This window comes from Nicrophorus vespilloides, unplaced genomic scaffold (assembly GCF_001412225.1).
Source record: "Nicrophorus vespilloides isolate i.1.1-1 unplaced genomic scaffold, Nicve_v1.0, whole genome shotgun sequence".
NCBI classification, from domain to species: domain Eukaryota; kingdom Metazoa; phylum Arthropoda; class Insecta; order Coleoptera; family Silphidae; genus Nicrophorus; species Nicrophorus vespilloides.
In genome coordinates this window covers 377,711-400,002 of record NW_017100106.1, presented here as the reverse complement: position 1 = coordinate 400,002, position 22,292 = coordinate 377,711, and the positions used below count along the sequence as shown (strand labels likewise).

At 34.3% G+C, this 22,292-nt stretch overlaps 1 protein-coding gene across 4 annotated transcripts; it reads right to left on the bottom strand.

The window, feature by feature from the left end:
- Positions 1–1,633: 1,633 nt before the first annotated feature.
- Positions 1,634–21,014, bottom strand: LOC108568288 (insulin-like growth factor 2 mRNA-binding protein 1). Of its 4 annotated transcripts, none has more exons than XM_017929274.1 (8): positions 20,667–21,014; positions 6,330–6,500; positions 6,093–6,267; positions 5,605–5,807; positions 4,889–5,196; positions 4,515–4,804; positions 3,403–3,648; positions 1,634–3,330 (listed from the first exon to the last, which is right to left on the bottom strand). In XM_017929274.1, exons 2-8 carry the CDS (start codon positions 6,395–6,397, stop codon positions 3,208–3,210), a joined length of 1,413 nt encoding a protein of 470 aa, XP_017784763.1. In that variant the 5' UTR covers positions 6,398–6,500; positions 20,667–21,014; the 3' UTR covers positions 1,634–3,207. The 4 variants fall into 4 exon arrangements, with proteins under 4 accessions (XP_017784763.1, XP_017784761.1, XP_017784762.1 ...); XM_017929272.1 differs by lacking the exon at positions 20,667–21,014 and adding an exon at positions 8,896–8,976; XM_017929273.1 differs by lacking the exon at positions 20,667–21,014 and adding an exon at positions 8,896–8,976 and having other exon boundaries at positions 4,515–4,798.
- Between the last annotated feature and the right edge of the window lie 1,278 nt (positions 21,015–22,292).

Here is a 22,292-nt window from a genome sequence, read left to right as displayed (position 1 = left end):
AATAAAAACTATAACTGAACAATATATATATAAAATAAAAAAAAAGATACACAAATAATAATTATTAGAAACGTTTATGATTTTTGATTTCAGCTATGGATAGAAATCAACGCTTACTATTATTTTACTGATTTAACATATTAGTAATGAAACTATAAACTATTTTATTTTTAATGTCTCCCTAGCGATTTAAATTTGAATTTTCTCTCTCAACGTTTTATTTTTCGGGGGGAGGGGGGGGAGCTTCAATCGCTTAATCGCAATAGAGTCTAAATTGGGGGGAGGTTGGGTTTGTTGAATGTTTCCTTCTTCTTTTGGGTATCCTTTAAAATTCAATTTTTAATGCCCTGAATTGGATCAAATTTAAATGGAGCCAGGGATTCTTGATAACTTTTCTTCATGGGGATTTTCATTTCTGTGTATTCGTATCATTTGAGGTTGTTTTAGGCGCTATTAGATTTTGTTTTGCATTGCCTTGAAGTTTTGATTTCTACAGAAATTAATGTGTTTCGCGTCATGCTTGGAGGAATTCCAAATTAATGTGGAGTTTCAGTAGTTGTTCAAACAAAAATGTCAATTTTGTGATTTTTTTTTTGTTCTTTGGAGGGGGGGTTCGTCTTTTTAACTTCTTCTAAAAAATAGCAGTTTGTGTCTTTTTTCTTTTCTTTCTCATTGAAGCGATGTTCTTCGTCTCTTTACTTTGTCAATTTGCCGTTGTTTGTTGTGAAATAAATGGATTGGCTACAAAATCCCGATTGTTCTTGGGCTTTTTCTTTCATTCTTTGTATTTTGCGTGCTTCTCTGTGTCTTCTTTTACCACCAGTATAAATATATGTACCCTTGTTTTCGATTATTTTTTTCATCTTTACTTTCTAAAAACAACACTAATCGCGTCTTCGCCCACTTTTTTTCTTACTCATTTTTGGCACACTTTGTACAAATAATTTAATTTATACATAATATATATAATATATATCCATTTCTTTCACGAATTCAATTAAAAAGCGATCCCGCTATTTTTTTTCTTTAATTATATTAATTTTTAATATTTTTAAAAATCTAACAAAAAAATATCCTCCCCAACAAACAATTTTTATCAAAAATAATTTTTTACAAGGTAAACCCGCTTATATAATAATAATTTTGGGCTCAATTACTTTGTTTATTTTAGACCTCATAGGGTAGGTCCTAAAATCTATATTATACCTCCGAGTCACTATTAATTTTCTGCTCCTTCCTCTTCCTTATCCTTCTTAATTTCTTTGTACTTTTAAGCGCAACTAAGTTTCGTTTCCTCTTTAGTTGCATAAAAAAAAATGTATCATCATCGTTTCGTCCGCTCCTCACCCTGGTATCATCATATTATACGTAACAATCATCACAGCAAAAAGTGATGCAGACACGCCGCGGCACCTTAACAAATATAATTATAATCTATTTAGCGGTGTGTCTGCATCGCATCTTATGGTTATTATTAATCCATTTTCTCGTCTTTTTTTCCGCCTCCTTTATACAAATTTAAAATCAAAACATCTTCAACATTTTTTTAACAATCTCCTAACAATAATTATAATAGTTAAAAAATGTCTTCTCATTCACACGCTATTACAAAATTAATAAAAAAATATCATAATATAAAATAATTTCGCAAAAAAAAATATAAAATAATAATAAAATCAAAATCATTTTTCTCCACAATTCGGCGACCCAATTTTTCCTTTCACTCCGTTCGAACGGCTTAATAAAATACAAGATATCTTCATGGTATTGCATATGTGTGTTTTCGCACGCCGAATTGTCAAAAAAATAATAGAATAGAACGAAAAACATATTTAAAAATTAAAATCACACATTCACACAAATAAGTTAACAACAGCCACGTTTGTTTCTTTATTATATTTTCTCTCTTTTCTTTTCGTACTTTGCGCGTCTGGAGGATAAAACCATCCGAACTGCACCGCAAATTACCACTTTCATAAAAAAAAGGAACTTAATCTGCCTTTACTGATGTAAACGATTCTTCTTGTTATTTTCAGGTTACCTAAACTGTGACTGCATGGGCTGGTTCCGGATTCAATCGAAACAGATTGTTACTATTTTAAATTTTCATCTCGTTAAAAGACAATTGAAATGGTCATAATCCAGTTTTTTTTGCTTCTTTCTTCACTTAATATAATTAATTATATTGTGCGCGCAGATGAACACGATCGTGTATCGAAAAAAAGAAGATAACAAAATTGTTTACTAAGTGTCTCTCCTTTTTCGTCTTTTCTTTTCGAGTAATAAAAAGCTCCCATACAATCGTGTGTCAAAACGCTCTCTCGCTTGTGTATTCTTTTAATCAATTTCCGAAATTTTTGTTGATTCGTATTTCTTTCAATAAAATCGTAGTAGTAGTAGTAGTTAATATATCTTTGGTTGTCCTTTAGTGTTAAAAAATCTCCCTTTGTTTTAAAACTTTGTATATAGTATATATATCTAATATATAATATTTCAAATTATCAAAAAAAAAGAAAATATATTTATTATAATATATCTGAGGTTCATTGTGGTTGGTCGCTGTAAAATATTCTGCAATTTGTTTTCAATGACTTGATTTGTTTTAATATTCTCTAATTGTTTTGATTGTTTGAGGTAGTTGTAGTAGTAATAGTTAATATAATATATATTTATATAGTAGTTATTTCATCTTCTTTTTTTCTTAATGCTTGTATGTTTTGTTAATCCTTAAATCATTTGTGAGGGGCACGCAGTTTACATCATACCGTTATTCCGAGTTCCGTCTTCCTTCGTTATCCACTGAATCGTATATATAGTTAACACCGTTAAAATTTCTCTTTCTCTCCTCCGACGTTTTTTTTTTTATCTTTTAATACACACAAAAATAATAACATCATAAAAATTAAATTAAAAAAAAGTGTAATAATATAGCATTAAATTCAACTCTAAATTAAATCTCCCAATAATAATAAATAATAAATCTTCTTAAAAGATGTAGCACTTATAGCATTGAGGTATTTGAGGTTCTTTTTTTAGTTTCTTTTTTCTCTTCTTTTTATAAATATACTATTTGTTATTTATCTTTCTTTCTCTTAGTTTCTTTTTTAATAAAAATTAGATAAATGTGGAAGGCCTCGAGATGTTATGTACAAATAACGTATGATTAAAACCCATGCGGTTAACGGCAGTGATGCGTTCATTGAAGGGTTACTGTTGACCTTCAGCTGGGACATCAGCTTGTTGGTCTTTTGGTAATCTGGGGCCGCGAGGCCTTCCTTGGGGCGGCGCCACCGATTGTAACACCATGGCGCGGATACGCCTCTGAGCGGACTGCAAAGCAAAGAAAAAAGGCAAAGAATTATTACATCTCACTTTTCACCTCATTAATGTTGCACGACGTACCTGGACGCTGAAGAAGGGCCCAATGATATGCACGGTGGTCTCATCCTCTTGCGGGCTGCTGCCTTGTTCCGGCAGCTTGATTACACTTCCGGTCACTCTCTGAAGCTCCCTTACGTTCTGACCACCCTTACCGATGATGCGGCCCACCTGCGAACTAGGCACCATTATTTCCACTGTCAATCTTACGTCATCAGAACCGGCCACGAATCCTTCTTCGCGCATCTTCTCAAATATCAAATATTGAGCCTAAAACAATATAGAACACATGAAAACTTTATATTGCAATTTATACAATCAGACCCTTAAAAATCAGCTATTCACTACAATACATCTGCATGTATCAGATTAACATTACAGTAACTAAACCTATACATAACAAATAGTTATCGCACAAATATTACGAAAAGTTATTATTTTTTGTATATCATAAGTTTTGAATAAATGTCAAACTGACTATTTTGTACGTAAAATATGCATACTTTAAAAGTATCGCGTGGTAATAAAAAAATGTAAAATACTTTGGTAATTACTCGTGTATGTAACCTAGTATGCTTAACATAAACGACAATGTAACCTACTAAATTCATTCCTTATTATCTTAATAAATATTTTCACTTCATGACGACAAAAACAAATATTGAAGTATTTTTCTGCTAATACGTAAAACATACATACAACTTTCAAATGTACCAAGAATGAAAGCTTTTGATACGTAAAACAAACAATTGCTATTTGAAGTAACTAATTTCAAAATCTATACAATTTAATTTTATAGAAAATAAAAGAATAATTCACAATATTAATTTATAATTATTATTCTAAATCCGAATTTTACCGGTAATTACTGTATACAAATAAAACATTGATAATATAAATTCTTCATTAATTATTAATGACGTATAATAGCAACGATTTATGAAAGTTAAATTATAAGTTACCGTTATTTATCAAAAGATCATTAGTATTATGTAAATGACTATTGCGATAGCGAACGTTCATTGTGACTCATGTTATTAGTTTACTTCAATTAATTTTTCAGTACTAACTGCTGATGAAATTACTTTCAGATTGATTTTTTGAATGAACTGCATTTTTATATAAATGATTCTTACCTTCCATTGAGCTTCGGGTGAACCGACAATAGTGACCCGACGCTCTGTTTGCATGTCCTGCGGCTTGGTCTCGTCCAGTGGAGCAATTTTCACGGTAGCTCCGGAGAATCTGATGATGTTGCGGATGTGGGATCCTTTGGTTCCTATGATGGCGCCCACCGCGTTATTTGGTATGTAAAGGTAAGTCGTTTCCTGGGTGTCTCCTGCTCCGCTCTGTGGTGCACCAGCCGGATAGATGCCAGGATATGGAGCTTGTCCAGTGTACAAACCTCTGGATCCGTAACCTATTCCTAACCAAAATCCAAATAAGTCAAGTACCACTTAGATGAACGACATCATAGGTGATGATGATCATCAATGAACGGCTTAATTACCTGCGGTGGCCATCATAGCCATGGGGTGCAGACCCGGGAACATCATTGTTTGAGGTGCCATGGCTTGCAGATCATTCTCGTAACTCTGACGAAGTTTGGCGCTGATTTGAGCTTCCGCTTTGCTCATGTTCTCGATAACTCCCTTGACGGTGATGATGCGCTCCAGATTGAATGAGTTGATGTCATTAATACTGGACACAGTGATCTTCGTGTCGGTCTCCTGCATGATGCGCTTTATCGTGTTTCCACCTTTACCGATTATCCGGCCGATCAGATTATTGTGCGCTAGAATTTTCAGCGAAATATCCCTATTCGACACACGGAGAGAAAAGAAAAAAATTAGATAAAAAATGCGAAACTGCACCGTTCGAAACCACCAGACAGAAAATTGTATGCGCTGTTCACAAAGGGCGCGTAGCAATTTAACATCAAAGTGGCTGGGTGGGTGGCTGAGTTTTGCTAATGCGAGGAAAAAGTGCAGCCGAAGATTGACCGGACGAGAGGGTGTCGGAGAGTTAACGGGGCTGAGCATATACTAAGTCGAATTTAATTATGTCAGCACGGAGCTCTTCGTGTTCAATTTCCCTGTGCGAGTAGAACGGCTTTGCCCTAAATCGGTGGTTGCAAAATCGCTCAAATGTCACAGGATTGCTACCTAATTAAGAACTGAACCAATCTAACCAGACTGATAGTATGTGAGTATGCAACCAACGTACCCTTTGTTTGTATTATTTGCCTCCTGTTGCATCACGTCCAGGATCCTCTTGCATGCGTTCGTGCAATTCTCCGGATTTCCGTAAATGGTAATGGCTTTCTCCAGAGAACCAACATTGTCTTTCCTGTGCACGTCTACTCGAGCTCTAGTTTGCTGAGTGATCTGCCTAATAGTGGAACCCTGTCTACCGATAATCGCTCCGACCTATAAAACAAATACATTTGTTATTCATATATTCCGGAGAGAATTTGTCGAATGTATTATTCGAAGTGACCCAGGGAAGAGCTTAAACGGAGTTTCCTTGATTCCGACACAATAATTGGCGTAGCTCAGAAAAATCGATTATCCTCTTAAAACGTTCGAATGTGTAATGTACACACCTCGCACGATTAATGAATATTGATCAGTAATGTGCACAAAGAATTATAAATTCTGAAATAAGTGGGGCGGGAGGAGCGGTGTATGGGGATTGGTTGGTGAGGTAATTACCATATCGCTTTGGACGAGAATGCGAAGGGGAAAATCGGTCTGGCGGTTTTGTCCTGGCAATCCCCCGAAGGGAGCCCCAGGAACGCGGGGCCCACGTCTGCCCTTCTTATCGCTCGACATCTCCGCCCTCAAGTGTCTGCCCTCGAGCTCGACTCCGTTCACGTGATTAACGGCTCTGCAAAATGAAAAACAAAATTTCATTAAACGTTCTTCGGGAGGAGAATAACGAGAACTTACTGTTGCGCCTGTTCGACAGTTTCGAATGTAATCTGAACGATTTGAGAGGCGGGATCCTTGCAGTTCATTTTATCAACGTTCACCACAGGACCATGGGGTGTTAGCAAGTGTTCGATGTCCTCGAAGCGCACATGCTGCGGCAAGTTCGAAACGATAATTTTTGGCGTGGCACTGCAAGCAGAGAAACAGAGAATAAGTTAATAAATAAATTCCCTTAAAATAGGTGCTCGTAAATTTCATCCAAATCCGTTGTTCCCGCCCCACATATTCATTATTTCCACCTCTTCTCCTTCTTCTTCTTCAGGAGTGCAATAAATCTCATATGAAAGAAGGTGCGCGTGTGCTTTGCGTTAATTTCATGGTAAAAAAATCCTCCCTTAAATCGCTCGAAACCAAAAACGGGGGGATGAGGAGAAAAAGAGCGAATCAAGGTAAGCGCTCTTTATTAAGACGTGAATCGGGGGAGGGAGAGAGAGCTGGGCACGTATTATTCAAGCTTTCGAGAAGCAAAGCAAAGAAGAGACCGAGGGATGCTTTGATGGAGACAGAGCGAGAAAATGGATCAGAGCACGAAGGAACAAATAATAATGATAATAATAAACGGACCTTTCTCTACCCCCTGTCGCCTATTATTTATTTCAATGCCCGCAAAAAATAATAATGAAAAAAAAACTCGTTTTGGGCGTACGCGAGCATCATTATGAATTATGATCATATAGAATTTATGATGCGGACCCGTGTGTGCACGAGAGAAGAACGGAGAGAGGGAAAAAATGTATATTTATTTAATACTCATATATTATCCTGGAACCGTTGGGGTGAGGATAAAGTGTGTATAGTATTCGTAGGAGACTCAGACTGCAATGGATTAAAATGAAACATCAATTCAACTTTGATTGCGCGCAAAAAACGCCCGCAACGACAGTGTGACATTAATTCGGTGTGCAACACCCACGCAATGTCTCTTTGAAAGATCATGATGACATGTATTATTCTTTCGGTATACCATATACCTTTTTTGTGCATCCAATCAATGCATGAATGTTCGAAAAAAAAACAGAACTGCATCAAATAATGAACTTTTTCTATTACTTATTCATCAATTCTAGGGCCAATAGATGCAAATATTATAATTGATTATAATCAACTAAATTTATATCTAACATTCAAAACTTCTAAACAAACTGTAAATTATATTCATGGACATGGAAAGAATGTCCGATCTTTGTATGTATGTGTACAATAAATTATGTTTATAATTATTATATTCATCATCAATTATTCATTAAATAAATATAATACATTTATTAATATAGCAAAAATATAAATCAAGCACTTTTGTTTAAAATGTGTATTTTTATCAAATAAATGAGCGTACAAATCGGAAACGGATCAACTAAATAAGAGTGCAGAAAGACCTTAATTTTTGTTATTAAATTAAGTTTTTCTTATTTTTGTAATTTATTGATGCAAAAATATTATTGTTTATAAAATAAGATTAAATAATTAAATAGAAATAATTTAAAGAAGACCGAAGAAAACTTTGATCCTCAGATAATCGCGTTCTGAAGATTTATGAATGACTCGATTGTGAAAGCAGTTTCGATAATTGATAATGCTATCTAAAGATTTCCCCTTTTCGCTCGCTATTGAAATTAATTAGTAAAACGAAAAGAAATAAATAAAAAAGAAGACACGATTAAAATGGTATCGGACTAAGCAAATATTTTTTTCGAGAAAATTCTAATTATCGTATCATTAAGTGGTAAGCAGATAAAGGGCAGTCGTATAATTTTGGAGCGCACGAGCGGTGAGTAATAACATACACTGTTAATAAAATTCGGGACCTCTGAAATAAGGAGCACAGCAAAAGAAATGTGGAAGTCTGCAGCAGCTGCTAATGTTTAAAGTGAAATAGCGAATTTAAACAAAAAAGCAATTTATAAATGATTGCACAGAGAGAAGAGCGAGAGATGGAGGTCATTAGCCTTATAATTACGTAAATGGTTCAAGTATAGCAAACAATAAATATTTCAGTGAACACATTTACAAAATCAATATTAATTAATTTCATTATTTGCACAATATAATTTTTCTATGTCGCAATAATTATGCAATGACTTATTGTTTATATTTAATTCGAACGAACAGCGATCGTTAGCAAAAAATTGCTTTTGAAGGAAATGTCAACAAATAATTAAGCATAGGTGGAAAGACTAATGTCAATAGACATTTGAATGTAGCAACAAATTATCTTTATTATTATTAATTAAGAATGATTTCAATAATTATTACATCAGAATTCTTATAAAATAATTATAGTTAAATAGAATTTACTGCTTGTTATTTTTAGAATTGGTTAAAACATTGAAATATGTGCATTTTATAAAGGTTTACATACCGAACAGTAGTTTAACAAAGAGACCATAGACGTGTAACTTAAATAACCTCCATCAACACTAATAACATTGCATAACGGATGGATTTAGGATGTCGCATGCTCACGTGACTCAAATTTTGAGAGTAAAGCGGTTTTGGTGAGAGTGAAGCATATGAAGGTACCTACATTTTCCAGTGGCCAAACATTCTGCAACGCCGGTAAATCAAGACTTTACAGAAGGGAAAAAATATAAATAACTGATAAATCCTGTTAAGGGAATAAATAGAGACTTTGCCACATATGCAACGGCGAAACACCACACACACACAACATACACACTATATACACTATATATTATATACTGTGTAGTCGAAAAATAACGTTAGCCTCCAAACCAAAAATTTTTATAGATAAGGCAAACGAGCAGTAATGACGGTAGCGAGAGAGAAAGAGAGAGTGGAAGATTTTGTTGGGTGAGAGGAGGAGAATTAAATATATGTGAGAGAGAAAGAGAGGGAGAAGGAGAAGAGTAGTTTTCAAATATAATATCTGGAATAAATATTGGTCGAGATGTTTGTACAAAGATAAACAGAGTTGGAGATGCATCGCGGAGGAAGAGTTCGGTGTCATCTTTGAATCGAGAGAAAGCTGGGACTTGTCCAATTTAGAAAACGTCACCTCAAATGGGAAAAACGAAAAAGTCGATAGTATCAAATAACGAAAAACGTCCTCCCCAACCAGGAATGTTTATCTACGATAGCGCCGTTCTGCCGCTGATAATAAGTTATCAGATATCTGTTTATTCAAAGCATGAAAAAAATAAATAAAAAGCAATCACATTCAGTCATGGGGACATGAGCAACGCGCAAATGAATGACAATTAACAATAGCACTTTACATGTATTTTATTCAACTCAAACGTTATATATTTATATAATCCATCATATAAATATAGAAAATATAAAGAGGAATCAATACATAAAAGTATTGTTCTATATAAATTGACATTTGTAGTAAGTTACTATATATTGATCTATAAAAGTTTTAAAGTAATTAATTCCTTAACATACTAATTGATATTTACATTTTTTATTATACTATTTTTTATGGAATAACTTGATATCTGGAATAATAGGAAATGACAAGATGTAAACAATAGAATCTTAACATTAAGCTAATAAATATCCTGGTATTCTATTCTGCTTATAATTTATAGTTCATACAAATAATTTAAAAATAAGTACTTTATTGTAACTATTACATGTTTATGCAAATAAAACAATGTCCGAAAACGGCAAGAAATATTAATAGAAAAATCGAATTTTCACATTCGACTTGACTGAAAATGTTAAATGCGACAATGATTTTTCAATTATTTCTTCATGGAAGAAAAGTTTCTATGAAAAGAAGCCCATCGGTAAGAAAACGCCAACTTGTATAGGTTTTCTCGTGCGGAAACGCCGAGTCGTTATAATAAACAGCTTTTAATTTAATTACATTTGTCAACGAAGCGCGCAAGAGAAAGAATTACAATGGAAATAATGAAACACTTGCAATTCGGATTGAAACAAATAAGTAAATAATGATTGGGGTAAAACCGGAAAGATACTTGTATCAAATCTACGTGAATATTATTATGAAGGAATTACTTTGAAAACGTGTTCAAATTTCTGAAGCAAATTATTATTATTATTTTCTCATTTTGTCGGCATTACAGAGAGCACAACGGAACTGAACTGGATGGGGAGAGCGCTCTTTTCCCTTTCATTCTTTCGTTTTTGTTTGTGTGTGTTTTTTCGTGCATTTTAGTTAAGGTGAGCCAATTTTGTTCTCGCCATTGTCCTTTTCTATATTTTGTTCGATATACAACATTTAGTGCCGACAAATAGCCTAATTGTTTGCAGTTGTTGTTGTTTTTCTTTCCGTTTTTAAAGAGAACTGGTCATTGTCATCAGCTCGGATTGGTGGGGCGGTCAGGCTGAGCTTGCTGAGGGGTTCTCTTCAATGTTTGTTACTTCGCAAAGTGTTCGAGCCCGGCTCCTTTGTTTGGACACTACCGTATCCTTTCGGCACAGAACCCGCCGACAAACGCGAGAGTTAGTTAAGAGGCGAATCCCCGAGCCCCGCAGGCCGCCGCGGCGATCCGATAGGGGCCAATTAATAATTTGTTTCGAAATCGCAGTCCACGACCAGCAACTCCCTTCTTTAGGACGGTAATTCTGTTACACGAGTGCCCTTCAACGAAGCGAACAAACATTGTTTTCAACATTTCGTTCTTTTATTTCTCATTACGCATTTATTGTTCGGCTCCCTTGGTTAAAAAAAAAGTGCGTTCGCGTTGCCAGAAAGGGCAGATAAAAACTTGTCGCGACATACTGGATTGTTCGATGGATGTACAAACATCATGTCGGCACATCGATCCGAAATCGAAAAACAAACGCAGAAACACGATAGCGATTGTCCTTTGAGCGATTTCCTGTTGTTCGTTCTATTTATACATGTATGCAGAAAACTTATCAAGGCGGGTCCCTGCAAGGCCGATGTGACAATTTTTCTTTGGTTTTGTTTTTGAATTTCCCGCTCGATCTAAACATCTTTGAGCCCCCTCCGTAAACACACGCACTCATATCTCTCCAACTTCCACTATGATAAATTTAAAATGTGGGTCATGAAACATAATAAAGCCCATGTATATTAATGTACACATGTATCTAAAATAGTTACTGTTTATTATTCACTGCTATTATTACATATTAATTCGTCGATGTTCCATATCATTTTCTCCTTAAGGAATATTTTAATTTAATAGATAATTGATGTTTCTATAATGTACCGTTCTATAATATTGTTTTTATTAAATAATTAAAATATATCTTCTATATAAATAATTGGTATTCCCAAAGCAAAGCGACAAAAATAAGATGAAAAAAAAGGTGGATACGGGAAGACTAATATGAAATCAAGATTGAGTCACTATACACAATTACTTTAAGCCGAAGGAAGTTTCAATGACTCACAGCGCTCAAAGTATACCAATAATTCCAACAGTGTAAGACAAAAAAACACTATACCAATATTAAATCTAATAAATGTACACTAGTATATAATAATTATATGCAATAATTTATGAATGAAAGGAAAGTCGTAATCGGTACGTTGACTTCCTCTATAATTTGATAACATTGACAGAAAATGTAGTACATAAATTCATTCAAAATATGCTGATGGAAGTGTTTAAAAAGTAAGTTTACTAAACTAGATGTTTGAATTCTACCATTTATAGCAGTAATAGTTATATTTATTTTATTTACTAACAAGGTCGTAACTTGAAACTTTGTGTAACATCCTGCGCTACAGTTACCATTTGCTGAGGTAATGGGCTGAGCATGATGAGTTATGAGGAATAAATAGACTTTCTGTTGATGGAAAAGAAGATGTAGGTTGATAGCGATCGTGGATTGCGAATGTTTTGAATGGCGCTGTATTGACTGCAGAAAGAGGAAAAAAATATTATGAGCGGCGGATTGATGAATGCGACATCGATTTCGTTTGGAAAGTCTCTGCAGCGAAATACTCCGGGAAGTGTGGCGCCAGACAAGAGTGCAAATACCTCTATTTCCGTAATTCTTGCAAAAATAGATGCAGACAGCGTAAATGTGAAAAAGAAACATAAGCAAAAAGCGCGACGACGGCGACATTTCGTCCTTTTCCTTTTTGATCCCGAAAAACGCCATCCGGCCGGAAATCGCGCGCACAGATTCCTTTCGCACGTCCCAGAATCCGGTCGGAGTTATCAGAAAACGGAAAGAAGCAGAAACAAACAGAAAAAAGAACGTGGAAAGAAATGCGTCAAGGGAGAAATGATAATAACGTGTGCGTGTGAAAGAGAAAAAGGAATTCGAAAGCCCTCCCCGCATGCACTCTCCAGATCTAAATATGTGACAGGTTCGACGAACTCTAATAGAGGAAGACGGTGGACAGAGAACGCATAGTTGAATGAGATAGAGACAGTCGTTTATGAATGGAACGGGAGGTCCAATTAATCTAACGTATGAAATGCAGAGGATCCTAATTCGGATTCCATTCGGAGGAGAGGTTATCGTTTTGAAAATGTAAAGGATAACGTGAACGAAATGCAGGTTGCCAAGAAAAATAAACGATCAACGATCAAAGTTCAAAATGATAAACAAAGCAACAAAAAAAGATAGTAAGAATATATCTAACACCAATTTCCCGGATGAACACTGTTATCCGGGAAACTAGATACTATCTCAAGTGCGGCGCAAATAGGTGGCAGCACAAGGATAATACTACAACAAAAAATAAGTTGTGTATACGTTAAACGAGCTTGGAAAAACAAGTTTCTAATAATATAACGCATCTAAATTCCGTATTGATCGACTTTTTCATCGATTAATTTAGCATGATTTCCATCTGCCGGCAAAGCAACTACCAAACGACCAGGCGCCGAAGATATACAAAACAATAAAAAAAAGAGGCGTTCACCGTTTTCCAGATAACATTCTCTCTTTCGCTATTCGATTTGCGCTTGGAATAAAAAAACAGTTAACAATAATCATTTACAAGATATTTTCTGCATGAATAAAACAGAACAAAAAAATAAACAAAACAGAAAACAATTAATGATGAAACGTGCGGCTTTGTTTTAATCGATCATTTGTATTTCGTTCAGGCAAAGAAGTTGAAGACAAGTCGCCTGAGCCGAACGCAATTAAAAGATTACGCCCAATTCTGCTTCTTAACAACATCGAGAATTTCAATAAAAGTATAATCGACATTCTTCTTGTCGGCATTGCAGCAAACAACAATTTTAATGCGAGCTTTAACTAACTGAGCAAGCAGATATGTTAAGTAAGTGATCGGCATGTGTTTTCGCCTCTGGCTATTTTTATTTTACATTTTTTACGGCAGCAATTTAATTAAGCAAAACTAATTATTTCATATATATACGAATCATTCCCGATGCATTTACAACTTATATGTATGTATATAGTGTATATAGACTACAGATAATTAATACTCCCGTTTACAGATTGGCACACAAAAAAAAATGCAGAAAAAATCAATCCATTTATGTTAATAACATTATTTTGTAAATTACAAAAAAATATGTGAAATAATTATTAATATTTTATTTATCTTTAAAATATCATTTTTACGTTATTTGTATAATACAATAAATAAAGAAAATTATCTTGGATTTATAAAGAACAACCATATTATTATAATTATTGTAGTATAGATAAAATTCATATCGATAGAATATTTTTATAAAGTAGTGATTTTAGGATGTGGGTTTGGTTTGGAAAAAGATTGCTCGATGATTGCACGGCATTAAAATCATCGGAATGCAAACGCGGTAATAATTATCCAATTCCACATCACAGGTGATGGAAAGGAGAGAACGGCTGTTGCTGCTGCTGCAGCAGTTGAAGCACGTGTCGTTCCCATCTCATCTGCTGCATGTGGGGGGGCCTGAACTTCAATTAATATATTTATGCAAAACGCGTCGATTTAAATCTGCTCAATTTATTGCACCAGTTTCTTCTCTTTTGCTTTTTCGCAGCAAATCATTGAAGATGATAATGACAAGGTCAAGTGGATAGGTTGAGCGATGAAAACCTGCACAAAGAGCGAGAGGAAATGCATTCAATGTATCGAGAGGGCCGTGCGTTCAGGAGAAGAGAATGTATCGATCGCAGGGTAAGATGAAATGCGAGAGCATCATATCCGTTTGGCCCCCATTCTACCCACAGAAGGAGAAGCATTTTTTTCATCGTCATTTTCGTCTCTCCTCTGCTTTTTCTGTTCCTACTGTATATAATTTGGTTGTATGTTTGTTGTAAAACCAAAAGCACCCCAAGTGTTTGAAGCGCATCGCAACCAATTCAAGTCCAAACATCCGAGAGGTGAGCGCATAAAGGGTGAGGAACGTAGAAAGGAAGAAAAGGACAGCGAACTGGAAAGGGAATGAGACGAAGGAGCATAAATACCTAATACATTTAATATTCCTCCTCATACCCAAACTCTGACCAGAGTAATACAATCGCGTGCAAAACGATTGCCAAATTAACATACTCCCATGTTTATTGGGATGGGATGCGGGCCATCCGGTCATCTTTCATTCTGGCCAAACAGGTCCACTCTCGCCCTCACCCCAAAGTAACCCCCCTTTTGAGCCCATTCTTTTAATACTTCTAAACATACACACACTGGGGGAGGCAAAGAGAGAAGGTGAGCTATCCACACATGCAGAAGATGGAGAGCACGTACCGTGGCATGTTGCATACTCTTGCACTTGTCCAAGTCATGTGCGGTACGTGCGACTGCGGGGCCAAATACCACCGACACAAACCACCACAACCACCACCTGGGAGTAGTAGTACTGCACACCTTCCTTTCAACTTGTAACACTTCCCTCTGACAGTTCAGTCCGGCTATTTAAATAGAAATCACCGATAGACATTTGCACTTCCAATTGATGAACAATCCGACAATTACTTCAGCGCCTCCTCCTAGAGCATTCCATCATCGTTTTTTTAATGAAATAAATAAAATATAAAACTTATCTCAAAAAAAAATGTATATATTATAAATTTACTTTTCTGAAATTGATTTTGATTTACCAATTTCAGAAAAATAAATTATAGATTGATTAATGAAAACTAAATTCATTCATTGGTGTCAATTAACGAAATGACAATAAAAAAACAAAGGTATGTGTTTCACTTTCTTTGTTGTAATTGGAATAAGAAAACAAATTCATGTAAGCTCTCGAAGTACGAAGCACATACACACATACCGAACATATTTCGCATATTATGGAGAATCGACGGAGGGAACCACGGGACGTACCAGAAGAATTTTTATATTTAGAACTGCTCGAGTTAAAATTAAAACACAGGCAGCTTTCGCATTCTCTCAATTAATCCATTCCAATAGAGGTTCATCCATTTTACTAAGCCAAAGATGACGAAAAAAAATGTATGAATGCAATGACAAAATGCGAGAAGAAATAAATGACTGTCTTTGTGTATGTGTGTGTGTAGTTTGGCATGAACGCTAAAACGTAGCTCTGTGGTCCAGGAAATGCAAGTTGATTAATTAATACTAATGTAATTTGTATAAAAAGTACGAATGTAGCAAACGCACACGTGGAATGCTGTTGAGGTATGAAGTGCAAACGACCTTCTCGTTTCATTATATCAATACATTCTGCATGTTGCAGCAATGGCAATTAAGGCCAATAACATACGAACGTGGAAATTCAAAGTATATGCAGTACTTTGAATGTCCACGTCGAAGGTAAGAACTTTTTGAATTATATTTTATTAGGGATCGTTTCCAGCTTATGATGCGCCCTAATTTGACGAGATTAACATTATCGTAAGATCGAGTGTTGATGGACATTGTAACGACGACTAGGAATGATTAGATAGCAGGAATTCTTGCATTCCATCAGAGAATGTATAATAGAGAAGAAGAAACTAATACGTAAGCAGCTTTCGTTATGTGTGCTCATTTCCACTTGGTATAGACTTACGATGCTTAGATATGCATAATCTTCCAAAAGTATTATCATAGCCCAACGTAAGCGGCAGTTTCCGGGTTTCACAGCTATCGCAAACGACCTTGATGCGGTTAATCAACTAAACGTGTTTCTTATGCGCACAGGCAACATCATTATCATCGATATACAACAAACAATACTTTTGAAAATACTATCAAAGGTTTAATAAATTACTTTGTTTTATAGATATTAAGAAATAACAAAAATCGTAATAAAATGAAAGATTCATATTAATAATTCGCATAGATTATTAATTGTTAACAGCTGTTGAACATCATTTGATATTTAAAATGAAGTAAATGATCATTTATGGAATAATTTTCTAGAGTAAGCAACACATAACTTATTTGTCAATTATGCAGTTTTTGCATACTAAACTCTATGAACTACTATTATCAGTGTACGTGATAATGTATTATACAAAGACTCAATGAACGATTGGCCCTGAAGAGTACTTTATTAAAACAACATGGAGAGACGTACGAACGTATGTAAACATCACTGAAATGAATATTTAACGCTTTATAAAATAGTATTTTTTTTTTGAAGACATATTGTTATGTCTGCCTGTGTAATTGAGTACCAACAAAATATATGCACAAAAAGGTATAGAGACAAAATTGTGCAGATTTGGCACAAAGGATGTGGATGTAATTTTTCAGAAATACAAAGAGAAAGGAAGCTTTTAGAGGAACACATATTCTTTTTGCATACAAAAATCTTAGGATCGATCGGAAAAGAACCGCTCGCATGTAAACATGGAACAGTCATTTTGCTTTTTATTTCGTTTCGAGTAATGCTCGTTTTAGATATACGTCGAGCGCCATTTTATCGGAAAACATTCACCTCGAACCTCCCCACCGGCCACCAATTTACTCCATATTTGAAACACGATACGCGCTTATAAAGCACACATACACCACATTACACCATTGTTGAACATACATATAGACACACACACACAGCAACTGCGTGCGCTATGCACACACTATATTCTATTTATCGTGGAAAGGATAAATGCCGATGAACAAAACAGAAGAAGAAAATATGGGCGAGATGTTGAAAATAAATAAATGAGAATACTCGCAGTAACCATAAACAAGCACCGTAAAACGCCCATAAAAATCGTATAAGGGAAGCACGGAGACAAAAAAGCATTCTTAAATATGGGCATTTCATCTGAATATAGATACATACGTATACATTCTTTTTCTGGTTTCCGCTATTTCAATTATGTCTATGTCTTCAATTATGTCAAAAAACTGAACCGATGTTTTGACTTTATTAATCGGCGAAGAGGAGTTTGATGTAGACATTATACATTTTCTTCGGATAATTAAAAATTAAACCGTATTACGTCACCCGGAGTATATTAAGAACGGTTATCGGATGAACGAGCTTTGATAAAAATCACCAGGAGAAATCCTCGCTGAAGTCCTTATCTTATTGGTATACTCTTGACTTGGCAGGTGAAGCCCGTGAGCTGCAATGATCCGCAAATTTTAAATGCCGTTTGCTCAGTCGAATCAAGATTGTCGCGGCTTTCGACGCAAAGAAGAAGTTAAGTGGAATGATGAAAAACTACTGGTCTTCAGTTTGTAATGCACACGCATCCAAGGCACTCGCGGCGAAGGCTTCATCAATTTCATCATCATCATCAACGATGAGAACGTCATCATCTGCCGACCAATTCTGATGCGGCCCTTTCATCGTCGATCGCTAACGAGCTTTAAATCATTATATTTATTTAAAATGAACACAAAAAATGAATGCAGCAGAGGAAGAAGCGCCAATATAATGTTTGTGCAATGCACTCATGACGAACGAGTAAATGCGTATTACGCAAGATTTAATATTAAATATTAACGTGGAAATTGGGCGGCATCTCATCTTTGGAAAAAAAAAAGTGTTTATTACCGCGCGCCATTTATGTAATAAGTTTACTTATAAACATTAAAATGTAATCATACAGGTTTTAAACAGCAAATACAATGAATAGAATGAGAAGATTCTCAATTTTCAGAAGTTTATTAACCTCTAGCATAGATACTACGTGAGACGAATAAGGACGTTGAGGATGACGATCAGTACCTTCAACTATAGATAAAATTACAATATTTACAAATTACTTCTACGCATTATATCAAAATGCTCAGAGCAGCAATGCTCAGAGGAGCAATGCTCTCTGATACGCTTATTCTAAGATGTAAAACAAGCATTCCAATAGTTATGTTACAAATAATTTCCATTACATTGATTTATAATTCTAAAAGACATTATTGTTTTTTTTTTAAATATCGCTTTTACGATCAACATTCAAAACATCATTATAATACAGTACTGATATGATACTGTAAAAATAATTTATTAATCGAAAAATGTTTATCGTTTGTTAATGATGAATAAAATGCAAGGCATGTGCTTTTTTTATACACACAAAAAAGAAAAATGTGTTCATGTTCCATTATTTAAATGACTTTAACGAGGAAAATTGCATGCAGGAATTAAAATTCCAATACATATCATTTATATATATATATACACACAAGGAAAAGAAAAAACATAAAACAACGGCAACAAACAGAATGTAACTCGCATTGCAATTATGTAAAATTGGTTTTCATATAAATATCGCATATATTCCGCCCAACCTGTACTTTTAACGCGAAATGAAGAAAAAAAAGGTAACCGGCGCAAGACTAAGTTGAAATTATGTATAAAGACTATAATTATATAGTCATCAAAATCCACGTTCAACTCATTATAAATGGATAACTGCAGAAAATACACTTTCTAGACAAAAAATATCATTTCTATGGACAACATTGAAAAAGGTGAGATAAGACATTTATACTAATTTCAGAGTTTTAAAACGTGTTAATAATTATTTGAACATTTAAATTACAAATAAATAAAATTTGAAAAATCTACCAATTCTATGTTTTAATAATCTAATTGAATTGAAAATTTCATGTTTATTAACTTTACTAGCTGTTTAAAATATATTTGTCTATAAAAGTAGTGTTATAAATTAGTTAAAAATTATTAGTTTGCATATGAACTGATTCATGTTTTGCCACAAAAAATCTATTTAATTTAAAATAAATAATAAAAAAAAGATTTATTTAACTAAATACAAAGGAATTCAGTAAATACACAAAAAGCATATGAAATAAAAAAATCATAATTCGCTTGTTTCGTTCGCCAAGCGGTGATTTTCCCATTTACTAGCTTAGTCAATGCAATTTTACATAAACGAATAAACTTATTTAAACAACAAATCTAAGACTTAATCAGTTTTTTTCTTATTTAAGTAAGATAAATGATAACAACATCTGTGTTGAAAATGTGGTACACGTGATATTTTATAAAATATGTAAAATATAAAAGACAATTAACAAATTTTACTCGTAATGCTTTGATCTTTGCGTTTGGATGGTTCTTGAGATACGCTCAAGTCTCTTTACTTCATCCACTATATACGGCATATTGATTGACCAGAAAATCCTTGCTTTCTTCCAACTAAATATGTTTACTTCCTTAAAAAATCAATCAACCAGATGCAAGTAGATAACATTACTTTTCTTTCCACTCTTTATACTTTTTTCTTACTAGGAGTAAGTTATGGAATTACAATGTTGATCTCATTGTTTTCAGTTTTTCGGAGAAATAATCCCTCAGATATTCTTATTTAGCTATTATTTCGTTCCGTGAGCGCGCGAACTGGGCGACGTCCTTATTTATTGGATTTATGGATGTGGAAACACTTTGCACGACAATACAATATACGGTCGTAATTATATATGAAATAAAAATAATAAATACAGGGTGTGGAACTAGTAGTGTTGCAGTTGAAGGGTATGGAAGGGGGAGGGGGTCATTGAACCGGTCAATTCGCATTTAATTTGTGTTCATCATTAATTATTTTCCGACATCAGCAATGCCCAAGAGGGCGAGACATACAGCCGCACACAAAAAAAGAAGAATAAAACAGAAAAAAGTGCCGACGAGTCGCAAAAAGGGAAATGAGACGTATAAACATGGTAAACAAAGAATTGTTTAAAAACAAAAAAAAAACCGGCTTCGTCGAATTTTCTTATTTGGGAAGGGATGAGAATGAAGGGATATTAATTATCATTAAAGCAGCAACATGGAAAGCGTTTTCCCAACCCCCCGTGCGAAGCGTTCATCTCTTTTTTTAATGTTTATGAGCTCACATCAACCATAAACAAAACACCGTCAGCGGTGTTATTGTTGTTCTTCTGGTGGTTATTCAACATTAGATTCTAGGAATGCGACGTTGTACGATTTATGTGATGTGTGTGGCTTCCAACCGCGAAAAAGGATGCGATTTTGCGAGGCTTACCACTTGTTTGTTCAAAGATTTGGAGACACTCGGGAAAGCATTGACCAGTCTACGGCGAGATGTCAATGGTATGAAGGGGGGGGGGAGTATAGAAGTAAGTCTGCAAATGTGTGTGTGTATATATAATTATATATATATAGGTATATGCTATGTACAGAAATTGGGAATGAGGTTTAGCGACGGCAGAAACGGCGAGAGAACGTCGAACAGCAACAACGCACACGACACTTTAACACTAACTGAATTCTTTTGCCCGCCGACTTGCGATACTCGCCAACGCCGCCGCTCATTGCGTATACCTAAGTTAAGATCTCTGCGCGAACGGACCAACTCTATACAGACTGCAAACTCTACATATGTACAGCATATTTACACATAGAAGGCTCCTGCTTTTCCGTGCATACTACACACACACACGTCGATATGTTCGTACGTACATAGTTTTCCACATACATGCAACACACTCGGATGAAATAGACAAACAAGGAAAAAATCCTCTTATGTAACGTCAATTGCGAATCGATATGGCAACGCGGTTCTGGTCTCTTATTACCGTATTCACAGTATGCGAAAACATTAATAAATGTACTATTCAATTGGTAATAAAATATACAGTGAGATACAACTAAACTATAATGATAAATTACTTAGTAAATTGAAACACATTCATTTGTTGAAAACATCGGACATTTACGTTTATGTAAGAGGCGTCGTCAAATCAATTGATATTGATTATTTAGATGTTGTCATAGCATACTGTTTAATTAGTAATATTATACATAAACCTATCACTGATATTTCACATATTGAAAATAATTTTACCATTATCCATTTTACTTGAAATCATTGAATACCTCTATAAGAAACATTTATAAAATAAATTGATGCATTATGCAATTAACTAATTTTGTAATTTTTTTTTTTTAAATTAAAGATTCTAATATTGTTCGAATATTTTTTTAGAGAGATTATCATAATATTAAGACTAGTTTGTATGAGTGACGTAATTTCAATTGAGATATTATAAAAATAAATAGTGGAGTCTTTCTAGAAATGTATTCTGATGTTTTGTTTATAATCAATTGTAATCAATAATGTTTGTTATTTTAGCTGTGAATAAATATTATTGTTATTATTCCACAATATATGATTAAATGCAATTCGCAGTAAACACATATTAAAATAAAAATGTTTCCATTATTATTGTTAATATTAGTATGATCGACAAGACAATTATAATATAATCATAACTATCAGATTTTGCTTCTTAATCTGACCACTGAAATTATTAATTGTATAGTTAATATCAGTTTACGTTTATAATAAAATCGCACAAAAAGTAGTAAACTTTAAAATAAACTATATTTAAATATTTAAATTAAAGTATATTTATGTACTTTGATAAACCGCGCCCTTTATGCTTAAATATAGTAGAAAATAAATTCGATAATAATTTCGGGTTGCGTTATGTTACCATAAGCAAAGCGCGCGCGCATACAAAACATTAATTCTGCGCAAATGACAAAACGCTAAAAAACATGTTTATAATGGAATTTGATTCAGATGTAAACTGATAAATCCATTTTTCAAAAGGAAAACACTAAATAAATGCATTTTTTTCAAAAT

Excerpts from the sequence above, each read along its gene's own strand:
- LOC108568288 (XM_017929272.1), bottom strand. The coding sequence starts at position 8,915 with ATGTTTGGCCACTGGAAAAT. Across the intron at positions 6,268-6,329 it reads ACTGTCGAACAGGCGCAACA|AGCCGTTAATCACGTGAACG; the intron begins GTAAGTTCTCGT and ends TTCATTTTGCAG. Across the intron at positions 3,331-3,402 it reads GGCCCTTCTTCAGCGTCCAG|TCCGCTCAGAGGCGTATCCG; the intron begins GTACGTCGTGCA and ends TTTGCTTTGCAG.